Consider the following 14,794-nt stretch of genomic DNA (forward strand, 5'->3'; position numbering starts at 1 on the left):
ACTCACTTTACAAAAAATGAAGGAAAATGAACATTGGGCTGTTCAAAAAAATAGCAGTCTGCATTTTACTTTACAAACTCATATTTACTGTATAAACTGAAAAATATCCAGGATTCAGCATTCCTATGAATCACTAAACTAATATTTAGTTGTATAGCCACTGTTTCTGAGAACCGCTTCATGGAGTCGACCAACTTCTGCCATCTGTGAACAGGTATTCCAGCCCAGGATGATTTGACAACGTTCCATAATTCCTCTGCATTTCATGGTTTTGCTTCAGAAACAGCATTTTTAATGTCACCCCACAAGTTTTCTATCGGATTAAGGTCCGGGGTTTGGGCTGGCCACTCCATGACTTTAATTTTGTCGGTCTGGAACCAAGAAGCCGCTTGCTTACTGGTGTGTTTGGGGTTGTTGTCTTGTTGAAACACCCATTTCAAGGGCATTTCCTCTTCAGCATAAGGCAACGTGACCTCTTCAAGTATTTTGATGTATCCAAACTCATCCATAATCCCTGGTATGCAATAAATAGGGGTGACACCATAGTAAGAGAAACATCCCCATATCATGATGCTCGCACCACCGTGCTTCACTGTCTTCAGAGTGTACTGTGGCTTGAATTCAGTGTTTGGGGGTCGTCTGACAAACTGTCTGCAGCCCTTAGACCAGGGGTCACCAACCCTGGTCCTCGAGGGCCGGTGTCCTGCATGTTTTAGATGTTTCCCTGCTTTAACACACCTGATTCTAATTAATCATCGTCATCAGCTTGTCATCCAGGGCTGCACAATTCTGTTAATGACACAGTCACTTGTATCATGGTGCAATGAAGCAGGGAAACATCTAAAACCTGCAGGGACACCGGCCCTCGAGGACCAGGGTTGGTGACCCCTGCCTTAGACCCAAAGAGAACAATCTTACTCACATCCGTCCACAAAATGTTTCTCCATTTCTCTTTTGGCCAGCCAATGTGTTCTTTGACAAATTGTATCCTCTTCAACACATATCTTTTTTTAACAGTGGGACTTTGCGGGGGCTTCTTGCTGATAGATTAGCTTCACACAGGCGTCTTCTAATTGTCACAGTACTCACAGGTAACTTCAGACTGTCTTTGATCATCGGCTGAGTTTTCACCATTCTGGCTATTCTTCGATCCATTCGAATGGTAGTCTTCCGTTTTCTTCCACGTCTCTCTGGTTTTGCTTTCCATTTTAAAGCATTGGAGATCATTTTAGCCGAGCAGCCCATAATTTTCTGCACTTCTTTATACGTTTTCCCTTCATTAATCAACATTTTAATCAAAGTACGTTTTTCTTCTGAACAATGTCTGGAATGACCCATTTTTCTCAGGTTTTCAGAGAGAAATGCATGAGCAACATGTGCTGGATTCATCCTTAAATAAGGGCCACCTGATTGACACCTGTTTTTTCACAGATTGAATGACTTCACTAATTGAACTCCACACTGCAATTTTTTTGAACACGCAACTTCAATTCATTATTCAATTACACAGACTGAGGAGCATACATATCATGAATGTTGGCTCTGTTGGTTTTATGACCCTACTACAGCAACTGGTAAATTATTTGCCATGCAGTAATATAATTTCTACCAAAAACAGGTAATTCATGTTGGACTGCTATTATTTTGAACACAACTGTATATTTTCCCACGCCTGCACAAAAGAACATGTTTACCAATGTTAAAATACACATTAGCAGACATTGATATACCTGGACTGGATTTAAAACTGTGGTTCATGTTTTTATTTAACTATTTTTACAATAAGTGATCAAAGTGGTGGGTTCTTTTTTTCCCCCTGACATTATCAAAATAAACAGAATGCACATATCCAGATTTGACTCAAGTCTGGTAGCTGTCCTGAAAACTAATGTATGATCCCAATCAGCTCCAAAGATCAGCATTAGACTCTTGAAACTGCTTTTAGGCTATTTAATTTTGACCTCAAACACAGAGTCTGTACCCTATGTGTCTTGTCTCTTATTTCCCACTCGTTCAACTTTAACTTAACCCTGACAAGCCCAGATAAAGGGTGGAGAGAGACAGCAACTGTGGATGTAACTTTATAAAAAATGTTTACATGGAAAGTACGACTCTTTGGCAGCACTTTGTTTTATATACCAGTTATCTCATCAAAAAAAGAGGTTTCAAGTCTTAACTGTTGCCCAAAGTATTCTTAAAAGAATCTGGGATATTATAAAGTCAACATGTGCAAGTCCAGTATGTTGAATAAAAGAGTCATCCTCCTCTGACTGGAAACGGTCCTCAACTCAAAGCTGAAACTTTCGTCTGCAGGAATCCATCTCATGGCGCTGAAATGAAGAAGATAGATACTTTTTAATTTTGCTCAAAAAGGCAGTATAAAAATAGTGTAATACAGCTGTAATTCTATTTATTTTTTTAATCAATTCGTAAATGCACTAGAGAAAAGTCAGAACACTTTAATATTGCTGCAGAAATATGTAATAAGCAGCATGATCATTTCTCAAAGGTCTACAAAACAGCCATATCCCACAAGGAAAAGAAAAGGCTGATTTAAAAAATATATATATATTTTTATCCAGATATTTTCCCCATTTTTATCACCCAGTGCTCCTACCTAAGTGACAGTCCTGGGCGTTGCTCCCACTACCAGCCCCGGGAGTTCCTGCACTGAGCTCATGTCTCCTCCTTAACCTGAGGAGTGAGCAGGCCGCTTCTTTTCACCAGACAGGGTGGGGCTTCTCTGGCTGGACGTAGCGCGTGGAAGGATCACGTTATTCCGGCCGGATCCTCCCCACCCCATCTGGCGCCCCGGCTGGCCAGAGGGGGCATGTATAGCCCAGGACTGCTGCATGTTTTTGTGAGGTTAACTACCCAAGGAAACATGGGGAGAACATGCAAACTCCACACAGAAAGGCCCTTTCACCAACCCCACCCAGGGTGTGGGCGCTGAAGTCATGGGGGAACTTAACACACATTCAGCAGCACCCACCACCAGGAAGTGAACCCAGGACCTTCTAGCTGTGAGACGGCTGCACTACCAGCTGCGCCCTCGCGCCCTCGTGCCCCCCCCCCAAAAAAACACAAAAGGCCTGTGATTTAAAGTGGTTTGACCTTAAACAGACTCACCTTCAACACCCACTCATACTCTCCATACTTGGAGTCAAAGGTGCCCTTCTGCAGAGACCGGAGTTTGAGAGTGAACCGAGGTCCCAGCTCCTGAATACCAACTTTCTTCTCATTCTTGAAGATGTACCTTTTTAAAATGACATTAGTTATTTATCCCTCTTAAATACAAAAGGATAACCAAAACAATAACAATGTGCAAGCTAAACCTGTAAGGAAAGTAAACGTAGAAAAGTGCAAAATGTTTACAGTATGTAACAGGTTTCGATTGAATTCACAGTTAAAATGTTCACCTGTGGAATCTGAAAAAGACAAAGTCTCTCTGGTTGTGGAAAGTAGCGACCTGTCGGCCAACGAACTGAGGGTTTTGAGGAAAGAGAGCAGCGAACAACCGCCCGATGCTGTGTCCCAGACGGGTGGTAAAGTTGTTGAGGATCACTTCTGGACAGTGCTCTGTTGGATCTTTACCTCGCCTCTGCAGAAAATAATAAATAAATAATATCAGCATTATCCAGGTAAGGTGTAAATATAAAAAAAAGTGTGCCCTCATATTTACAGGATATAGCAATGGTGCTCAATTTTGACAGATTTTTTACATAGAGAGAATAACACTTGGGGTCCTTTGAAAGCACTCAATGTTTCTGTTTTCCACTGTTTGAGATCAAATTAACTAAATCTACATTATTTTTCTGGGAAAATTAAAGCTGTTCACTAAAATCTGTCATTTTTCAGCGTCAGAGGAAACTAGAATCATTAAATAAAGGACAAATTAAAGGTTAGACCTTTTGCTTTCTTTTTCAAACATCCAGTTAGGATGTCTTGAAATCTGGGTGTACTGGATAACTGGCACAAATGAATGCCTGGTCTTGAGAATGTGGAATGCATCGCTCCAGGATTACAGCTAAAAGCACACACGTACCGTCAGGTTATAATGGGTTGAGTTTTCTGAGTTACGGTAAAATGTTACAAAAGTTACAATTTCTATTTTATCAAATCGGGGATCAAATTCATTTTACAGTCATGTTGCGAGCAGAGGGCGAAGTATCTAACAAAAATACACAAATTACAACCAAATTACACCAAATCAAATGGTGGAGCACCAACCGTGGAAGAACCTGTACAATTGAGGAGTGGACAGTAATTATTTAAACTCGCAAAATAAGGAGTTTGAGGTTACGTGCCTTCATTTCCTTGCGTAGTCGAACGCTGCTGACTTTGAAGTGTGCCGTCGGTCCATCAGGAAGATGACAGAGAACCAAACCATCTCAACATAACAGTTAAGGATATTCATGTGTGGAAATGATTTGTTTTTCTTTTCTTTAAGAAAAAAATACTTTTCATAAGAGTTTAACTTCAAACGGGAACTAAAACACCCAAAATCTGAAAAAGTTGCAACAGTATGAAAAATACAAATAGATTTTTTACATTTGCCTCTTTTCTTCCTTCACTGCAGCATTATAAACCAATATATGTGCTATTGTACTTTTTTCTGAACTTAATTTCATTTGTTAATATGCAAAAAGAAGAGTTGTGACAGAGACAGATTATGGCTATTATTATATATGAATAAATGAATGAAGTCTTACCAGAATGTATGACCTGACTACAAAAGCTGTATTCCCGATTAGCTTTGACCGTTTCAGTATCATAGTTATATCTATCTCAGAAATTATTAAAAAGGAACTAACACACATATAAAAGTCATTAAAACAAAAAAAAAAGCCTAAGTTACCTTGTCTCAGAGCAACGTATACATCTCTAGGTTGGGACGAATCTAGGATGGACCATCACATCATGGGAATGTGTATCATGGTCAAATAAATCAGGATTTAAATCCGTTTTAGAAGAAATTAGCACCGTGTGTTCCAGACTAAACCTGAAAACAGTCATCCAGACTTTTATCCGCTACATGTCCAAAGACAGGGTTAGTGATGGCACTGAGTTGCATCAATGCACTTTGCAAAGACAATGTACACTTCAGCATTAATTCATAAAAGTATATTGAGATGTTAGAGCAACTTATGCCACCTTCAGGATGACATCTCTTCAAAAAAGATCCATTGAAAACCACATTCAAGAAAGGCAGCAGAAGAAGAGGACACTGGTACTGAAGTGGACTGCCTGCACTCCTGACTTGTCCTAAACAAAGAACACGTGGAGAACTTTTTATGAAATGTGGCCATGCTATACTTTTAGACATGTGTGCAAAAAATGGTACATGCAAGTTTTCTGAGAAAAATAAAGGTCAAGGGCTTTTTTTTTTCATATGTTGGTGGGCTGAAAGGTGGGAAATTAGTAGCAGGGGGGCTGAAAACTTTCCCAACCATCATCAGACAAGGTCCATCCTGGAAACACAACCAGTCCCTCACTGGACTGGATGTATACCGACAACATGAGTTATTGACTAATTTAATTACGCTAATGGGACAAAACATAGAATAGATTGTCATGCTGTCTGCAATGAAATAAAAAAAAAGTCAAAGTAAATGAAAAAAAATAAAAATATCAGTAAATTTTCTATAATTTGCATCCCTCAAATCTTCGTGATCTCTTCTGATTTTGGGTTATAACTTTGTACAGATTAAGTTAAATGTTATTCTATGTAATTTCTGATGTTTAAAACAGCACTTTCACTGTCATCTCTCGTCAGTGGGAGGATACTTGGCACTAGACGATCCTCGTTGATGACCATCAGGTAGGTGAAGTTCCTGGCAACGCACTGGGGGACGATCCTCTTCAGCGCCAAACCTTTTCTGTAGTACACGTGGGAATCTGGGATTATTGTGGCCAGCTGCTCACAAAACCTCACCGTCCTCTGCAGGACAGATACCAAAGAACAATCAGTGTGTTGAAAAAGCAGCGTTTGAAATTCTTCTAAACAATATCTGAAATAAGTCACACAAAAATGGAGATCAAATGCATTCCACACGCTTGCTTTATGTGAGAACTTCAATGAAACAGTAAAAAAAGTACAAAAATAATTCGTTCATATTGTCGAACAGCAGCTTCTCACCCCTCTTGGCCTGTCTGATGTTGTGATGAGCACTTTTGGGTTCGTCAGCCCATTAAAGTAGGCAGAAAATTCATCAGTTCCTTCATCAAATGCAACCTGGAAATAAGGTTCACATACAAAAATCGAAGAGAAAATTTTAAATATATCTATCACAATAAAGGAGATTATTTGAGCCAGATGGGTTGAAAAAAAAACCCCCACCTCTTCATCTTCTGGGTCGACTGTTGTTTCATCATAGACTCTCTGGTTTTCTATCGTCTTGGGGACTTCCTTTGGTGGTGCCTACATCAGGAGTGAAAAATTCACAAATTATTTATTTATGAAAGAAAAAAGAGGAAGGTCAGATCAAGTCAAAAAAGTACATATATTCACTGAAAGACGAAACATCAACATATGAGGAGAACATTTGGTGTGCACAATAAAAACCTTTTATTTCAGCATATTTAAAGAAAAAAAGGATAAAAATCTTCACTTAGATGGAACTGTTTCCTTATGGGTAATTCCAACAGATTAAATTGACAAAAGACAGCACCACATCTCTGACACTGAGACACACACACACACACAATAATTCAAAAAAACTCACCTTATCACCTAAAGCCTCCCTTTCTTTCTTTCTTTTCTTCTTCATTTGCAGCTTTTGCTGAAAAGCACCACAAGAACACAGATTTATGACGTTACAAACACATTCTCACAATTTAACTCCTCTTACTCATGGATGATATGTCACCAAGTAAATACTCAAATGATTTACTGGAAAATTTCCTCTTACAGATATTCTAAAGTTTATACTTCATGTACAGCTGCAGATTCAGCTTTTCCAACAACTAATTACTGCTCTATCATAAATAAATAAGTTATTTGTCTATAAAATGTCCAACATTTGCCAAAATTGAAAAAAAACAACAAATGTCTTGCTTAGTGTTAGTAACAAATACATTAATGGGTTAATTTTTATTTCATAATTATATTTGCATCCGTGGTATTTCTTTGTGTTTTTAGTGAGGAGGTGTTTCCAGTATTGTATCCATTTCATTTATCATGTGGTTAACTGGTGTAAGAAGCTATTTTATTCTAGTGGCATAAACATAATTAAAAACTGGACTCCTTAGGAAGTGTAAAATATAGTCAGTCACAACAAGTTAAAGTAAGCATTGCTTGTTGTGAATGCTTACAAACGGCTGCATTAAGTAGTAACTTAATACCAGAACCTGTTGAGCAAAGCGTCACTGTCCATATATGATGTACTCGTTTTTTATTTCCTTAAAAAAAAAAGTTGTATCACCTTTTTTTTCCCAGATTGTACATAAAAATAAACAAACTCATGTATTGTATTCATTAGCCTTTATAAAACAAAAACAAATCAGTTGTAATTATTAGCTCATAATCAGCCCTTTCCCCCTCTGTAATGTCAGATTTAGACCGCGGTTGAATTGGTTTGATATTGGATATTCAACACCCATAAAACTTGTGATCCATACCACTGATTTTGGTCAAACCACTTGTGATGTGTTCATGGTCATCTAGACTATATATCACAAAACAGTAATTATTAAAAAATCATGTAAAAAAAAATCATATACCGGTATATGGGCTGATTTAAAAATCATATATATTGGCTGATTTAATGTGGTTTAATGAATTCAACACCCATAAAACAATCAGTGTTATGTATCACAAGTTTTATGGGTGTTGAATTCATTAAACCTCGTTAAATAAGCCCATATATATGATTTTTAAATCAGCCCATATATATGATTTTTTAATAAGATTTTTTAATAATTACTGTTTTGTGATATATAGTCTAGATGACCATGAACACATCACAAGTGGTTTGACCAAAATCAGTGGTATGTATCACAAGTTTTATGGGTGTTGAATGTCCAATATCCAACCAATTCAACCGCGGTCAGATTTAGTGCGTTACTTTTGTATCAGACCTAAACATTTTAAACTGTCCACAGATCGCAGTTTTCTTGGAAACAACATTTCCGCCCAGTGTCATAATCTATGCACTGAGTGTACCTTTCTTTTCTCCTGCTTGAATTTCATGAACATAACGTGTCTTCGCTGCTTGTTTTTGATTTCAGACGAGCTGAATGTTGGAGGAAACGCCGCCGCCGCCTGGCTGTTCTCCATCTTCTCCTCGTCTTTCTTCTCCACTCCGTTGCTCTCTCCGCTTCCCTCCTTACTAGCACTCTTCTTTTTTAAATTCTTATTCTTCTTTTTCTTACTTTTCCCGTCCTGATTTGCAGGAACCTCAGTAAAGTCCATGTTGAATCAGCAGTCTGTTTTGAATAGTTTTTCACGTGTTTGCGGCGCAGAGTAGTGCTCTCCGTTCACTTCCGGGGTCGGAAGGTGATCAACCTCGAGGTCGGTGATGAAAGAGTGCGACCCCTGGTGGCGAGGAGACGCACTCAGATTCAGATTCAGATTACGTTTATTTGCCATTTGTGTAACACACATAGGAAATTGTCACGTTGGTAACAGTGTGCCTACTCAGTATTCTTTTCACATGTAAATAAATAAAACACAGACACAATCACCGTAGTGAGGAATAAGCAAAAATAAAGTGCAGGCATATACATAAAATAAATTATAGTCCAGTTATGATTACTAGTATTATTATTATTATTATTATTATTATTATTATTATTATTATTATTATTATTATTATTATTATTATTATTATTATTATTATTATTATTATTATTATGCACCGTAGGCAGCACCGTAGGCAGACTTCAACCATTCTGTAGATTAAAACGTCAAATAGAATTCTATGCAAATAATTCAATGAAATATTTGCACCAGTTAACTCAATGTCACGTCTATTTTTTTAGATAAAATATAATAGTTTATATGATAATATTTTCAGATGAAAATATTCGGTTTTTTACTAACTTATCATCAAGTTGAGGCTCATGAGCTAAAATCTGATGCAGTTTTTTGACTGGCTGCTGGAGGCTGACTGCAAGAGCGAGTCAATCTTCATTGACTCCCACGTTAAAATGTCAAACTTTAGAGCAGAAAATGAGCATATTTACTGCCCGGTTCAAAAGACTGTTTTGGTCTCAACAGTCTTTGCATCATATGCAATTGATATAGGGTTTTAAATGTTTTAAAACCACTGCATTTTATTATTTCAGTAAAACAAGCCTTTAACTATAAATACTTACCATCCCTAAAGCGTGAGTATTTTGCATAGCTCCTGAAACTACGTCTTGATACAGAGGTCAACACTGTCAATCTGGTCCAGGGTTCCCTCTTTGGGTAGCAGCTTCGTTGTGCGACACACTGCAACTCCTTATGAAAAGTTGTTGGAACATCAGAGTCATATGAATAGGCATTGATTTAACAGTCATGACAACTCTGTGGAGGGTGAATTTTGGTGTTTACCATAACTTTGGCTATCAGCTCTTTCAGCGGATCCCCATCGAAATATCTCCAGAGCTGCCGGCAAATGTTTACAGAAGAATATACTGTTAGACATGTTGACTCAACAGTCAAATAAAAAGTTATTGTTTTGTTAAACTGACGCTGGGTCACTACAAATGGCTAATTGCAGTAACATGATGATAACAGATGAAGAAGTGATGGTGCATATTCATTGGCTGAGCCAACTGTCAATCAGTCATATTAGAAATAAATTTAATACTTTATAACTTCTCCTGGGTTGGTAGAATAAACTTAACTCCCTTTAGAGTTGTCATGGATGTGTAATTAAACCACTGAGACGAAAAGGGTTTTTTGAATCAGACTGTAAATATGTTTATTTCTGGCATTAAATTGGAAATTCATGGAAGTCAATGAACATTGACCTGCTTTTCAGTCAGCATCTAATGCCCAGTTGAGGAACTGCAAAGGGTCTTAGTTTGGGATGAGCCTCAAGCCGGAAATGAGATGGTTGGCATTTGGTGTTCACAAGTACTATCTTGAAGGTACAGTAACACATTTCTGGGTGATGTCACATCTGATGATATTTGAACAAAACATCATTAAAGCATGTAAGCTAAATTCCTCTCCAGACTTCCATGTGCTAGTGTTCGGGAGGATTCCCATTCTGTTTATTTAGTGTACTATGAGATGGTCATACATACTTTGATAAATGAGTAGGAAATATAAACTGAATGTTACTAAGAGTTCTGAGTTAGAAATTGTGTAGAATCACTTACTCTACCTTTACTACACATTTATACTGTATGTAGTGCTGTACAAGGACCAGCAAAAAGATAATGTTGGGTATGTTGTTTGACCTGGATGTGAGAAATACCAAGTGTGATGTGGAAGTGCTGCTTCTTTCCTCTCTGCGGGTGAGCTGCTGAAGTTTGCACAGTTTCCAGTTACTGGGGGGATGACTGATCAAGATCAAAATACAAAGAATCAGAACAACTCAATAATGTTCAGAGTTTTCGTTCTTTCTTTTAATTTATTCACTACAGATCTGAGAGTAACAATTTGGATTCTCTGTATCTGTTTTACATGAAGTGGAACAGAAATTAAAACACTTTGACTCAAACAATCTGCACAAAAAATGATACAGATGTGAATTACCCCATCAAAGTTGTGTGGAGGAAGTAACCTTAGTTTATCATTTATTCATATTCAGACTTTATTGCCATTACACGACAATTACAAAACCTTTGAAGAAATAACTAACTTTAAAATAATACACAAGCATATCACACAAAGCATCACTGACACCCAAATTTAAATGAAAAGAAAGAAAATAAAAGCCAGTTATGTTCCTAATATTTCTTGATGACTTGATCCCAGAAACGTCATTGTTTCCATCAGCAGCCCACTCAGATACCAAGCGGTTTGAGTGTGAATGAAGATGTCCCTGAATACGTCTACTGATTGATGTTGTTTTTTAATGTAAAAAGTTACTAAACACTACACACAAAGATGAGGGTTCAGCAGGTCATATAGACACAGAAGGACCTCGAAAAGTCTTAATCTCACTATAACTGAAAGACAGCAATACATATGGGATAACAATAAAACCATGGAGCAACATGGAATTTGATATTCAGTGTTGGCATTGGATCATATAGTCATCTACCTGTTTTCCATGGAGTAAAAATAGCTTGATTTTGGAACAAATAATGCTTAGGACATGATTTAAAATTCATATAAAACAATATTAGCATGCAACAAAATAAAGAAACATACACATTTCATGAGTCTTCAGTGCCTTTTAGTGTTTGGCACTCCATCTTTTTTCTCCTAGGTTGTGCCTTTACAGCTCTCTGTCTCTGGCATCACGGTGTAGCGACTTGCATGGCACATAATCTGAGATTAGTGCACGGAAAGCCCGTCCCACCCCAGGGTTGTCAGTGCATATTGCTCCACCGCCTCGACTCATCTGACTCTCCTCCCTGTTCATATCAGCAATGCAGGTCCAGCTACCATCTGCTGTCACACACCACTTTGAGTGATCCACAGTATTGCTGAAAGCCGTTCTCCCTGGCCACTGCACAAATGTTACATTGTAGACATGATGAGGGATGCTGGAGCTGCAATTGGAGGCCAGAGGTTTACGCAGCTTTCCCCAGCTCTTGACAAACAAATTCTGTGGCATGCTTTGTACAATAAAGCCAGAATAAAGATCTGCAGTATCGTAGAAAACAAAACAGAAAAACAATTGTGTTTACTCCCACGGTTTCATTTCAATAAAAGATGGAATACTGTGTAAAATGTAACTTTTAGTATGTTGTCTTTGCGTCGTATGCAATTGATATAGGGTTTTAAATGTTTTAAAACCACTGCATTTTATTTTTAAGTAAAACAAGCCTTTAACTATAAATACTTACCATCCCTAAAGCGTGAGTATTTTGCATAGCTCCTGAAACTACGTCTTGATACAGAGGTCAACACTGTCAATCTGGTCCAGGGTTCACTCTTTGGGTAGCAGCTTCGTTGTGCGACACACCGCAACTCCTCATGAAAAGTTGTTGGAACATCAGAGTCATATGAATAGGCATGGATGTACTTGAGCTGCAATCCTGAGAAATTGAATGAAAGTTTTTAATGCTTTTTTTTCCTTGTGGCCATGAAAAGAATGTATAAATATTGTTATCCTACCTATTTCTCTGAACTGATCGTAGGGAAAAGTCACACAAATAAATGTTTGAGCATTCATATTCCCGCTTTTTGGCCAGAAGTCTCTACGGCGATATGTTGGAAATTTAGGTGTACTGTGTGAAAGCCAAACTCCAGTTTGTCGATCCAAAATCACAATTCCTTCAAGAAGAGAAAATAACAGCAAAACAAAAGGCTTGTTACATTTTGATTTTTCCAAATTTCTGTATAATGAAAAGGAAGAATGCTGCACCCACCTTTACTGTGGCCAAAGGATGAAGCAGCAACATAAGGAGGTGGAGGCTGATCATTGTATAGCATATATCCAAAACCTTCAGTCTTTAAAAAGAAAAAAACAACAACTCTGAATTTCTGTCCACATCAAGATGCGTGCCTCTGTAAAAGGTTTTTGGTGCATTACTTTTTTGTCATAGAAGTCAAGCAGAGGTTTCAGAGTTCTTCCCAGAGAGCCAGATCTACTGTCGATGTCTTCTCCACTCTTAATCCACCCATCGCTGGTGTCATCCATGTACAAATATGAAGAACCAAATCCATTCAGATTAGGTTGCTTGTATAAAATATACCTGTTTTGGAAAGAAAAAGAACCCATATTTTAATAGTTATTGAGCTGAAACAGAGAGGAATCTAAATCAAAATCACCAAAAACTCAAATTTTTACCTACCAGTCAACGTCATGTCCCGTGTCATTCTTGCATGTCACATCTGAATGACACCCTTGAAGAAGGATCCCAACACTTGAGAAGAATCTCATCAATGATGTCTCAAAAAAAACAAAACAAACATAATCAAGTGGTACATGCTGGAACTTTCAGTAAAGCTGTAGCTCTTTTTGTTTTAAAGTTGTGTCGGGGCCATATTACCCCTCGACTTTACCTTGAGCCTTATAAGTAAAACTGGAAAGATTCAGTTCATTATAATTGCAAAATTTAAAAATTCATTCATTTTCTGCACCTGCTTCAGCCTTGAACAAGCAATCCGGTGTCATGTCTTAATTATTTACCTTTAGTTACAAATAAAACTATGGAAGCTAAGAAAGTTCACTTGATGAAAAATGTATTTACGACTGTTGACTAAATGAGTAGCGTCTTTAAAGTGAAACTGCTGCATCTAGATAGGGATTGTAAGAAATTATTGATGAGTCAAACTCTTCAGTGACCCTGCTTTAGGCAGATCATCTATGACCTAAGACTTTATAATTATCTGCCACCTGTATACATGATTTAGACATTAATATTAGATTCATTTTAGTGTTCATCGTAGTTTTTCATTGTTTGATTTTTTTAGAAATGTCGGACCAAAGAGGAGGGTGTGAGATCAGACGCCTGCATGACATTTGCCTGTCTAAAAAGCCGTTTCCTGGCCCAATGGGCTTAAGAGAGGCAACAACTACACCACTTCCCTTTTCAAGAGCACAAGTCAAACCGGTTGCCAAATCAGTTGGCTGCATGAAATGAAAGTGTATAAATGAAATGTTTTCAATGATCAATTTTCAGTTATTGATGACTTAAAAATATCTGTTCAAAAAGACCCAGTGGCTTCATCTGTTGTCAGTTAACTGAGCTCGCAATGAATGTTATTAATGATCTAGTCGTGTGTTTTATATCTGAATACATCAGAATCAGAATCAGAATCAGAAAAGGGTTTATTGCCAAGTTTGTTAACACACACAAGGAATTTGTTGTAGTGATTGGTGCAATACAATAAAAATAAAAATATAAAAACAAACAAATATGTAAGAGATAAAATAAGAGATCAAATAAAATGTATAAACAGAAATGTACAATATGAGGTTTTTAAAGTGCCGGATATGAGTCTTTACAAAAAGTGACGTAGGATGACTTAGGACAGATAAAATAAAATGTATAAACAGAAATGTACAATATGGGGTTTTTAAAGTGATATGGGGTTTTTAAAGTTTTACATTACGTTTCATAAGCAGTCATTTGTAGAAACTTTTATTTAGAAGTTACAGTTTATAACACTTTACTTGAGCAAGTTACAGTACTAAACCTTGTAAATTACCCGTTTTGCTAAACATAAACACAAATCCATACAGAACCTTCGCTGGTCAGTCTTTGCTGTTTTTGGCAAAATGGTTTTAAACTTTACTTACATATGAAGGCATTTCCATACGTCTCCAGCTGCAGGTCTGTTCTACAAAGCTGCCTCTGTCACATACCACTGATAAGGAAACTCACATCCCCGGCTCGTTTTTCTGTTTCACCTGTTTCCTTGTTGCTCATGAGCAGCATTTGAATTGGTTGTGCGTTGTGAACTGTAAGCGGCTGTCACTGTGAGGGTAGGACTTATTGTTTGAAACCGGAAGGATCAAGTTTAACTTGTATTTTCAAGCATGTTTACTTCACAGAAAGAGTAGTTATTGTGAAACTGAATGAGAACGTATAAAGCTGCACCCATCCATGGATTTACAAGAGATAACTCTTACTGAAATGATTTTAAACGTCCACCGATCTGCTCACTGCATCAGCCTGCAGAACACTTTTATTTTCTTTTTATATCATTTTTATATATTATTTTAAAATAATTTTT

General features: G+C 37.4%; 2 protein-coding genes across 2 annotated transcripts; both read right to left on the reverse strand.

Annotated features, from left to right (window-relative positions):
- Nucleotides 1-1,260: 1,260 nt before the first annotated feature.
- rpf1 (ribosome production factor 1 homolog) lies at nt 1,261-8,482 on the reverse strand. Its single transcript, XM_061737158.1, has 9 exons — nt 8,165-8,482; nt 6,726-6,782; nt 6,341-6,421; nt 6,140-6,235; nt 5,788-5,941; nt 4,308-4,390; nt 3,420-3,601; nt 3,130-3,256; nt 1,261-2,330 (listed from the first exon to the last, which is right to left on the reverse strand). Exons 1-9 carry the CDS (start codon nt 8,411-8,413, stop codon nt 2,289-2,291), a joined length of 1,071 nt encoding a protein of 356 aa, XP_061593142.1. The 5' UTR covers nt 8,414-8,482; the 3' UTR covers nt 1,261-2,288.
- Nucleotides 8,483-10,545: 2,063 nt separating this feature from the next.
- Nucleotides 10,546-14,636, reverse strand: LOC133457814 (deoxyribonuclease-2-alpha-like). The gene is made up of 7 exons (XM_061737159.1): nt 14,358-14,636; nt 12,907-13,004; nt 12,645-12,807; nt 12,481-12,562; nt 12,227-12,385; nt 11,956-12,147; nt 10,546-11,752 (listed from the first exon to the last, which is right to left on the reverse strand). Exons 1-7 carry the CDS (start codon nt 14,373-14,375, stop codon nt 11,382-11,384), a joined length of 1,083 nt encoding a protein of 360 aa, XP_061593143.1. The 5' UTR covers nt 14,376-14,636; the 3' UTR covers nt 10,546-11,381.
- Between the last annotated feature and the right edge of the window lie 158 nt (nt 14,637-14,794).

This window comes from Cololabis saira, chromosome 13 (genome assembly GCF_033807715.1).
Source record: "Cololabis saira isolate AMF1-May2022 chromosome 13, fColSai1.1, whole genome shotgun sequence".
Classification (NCBI taxonomy): domain Eukaryota; kingdom Metazoa; phylum Chordata; class Actinopteri; order Beloniformes; family Belonidae; genus Cololabis; species Cololabis saira.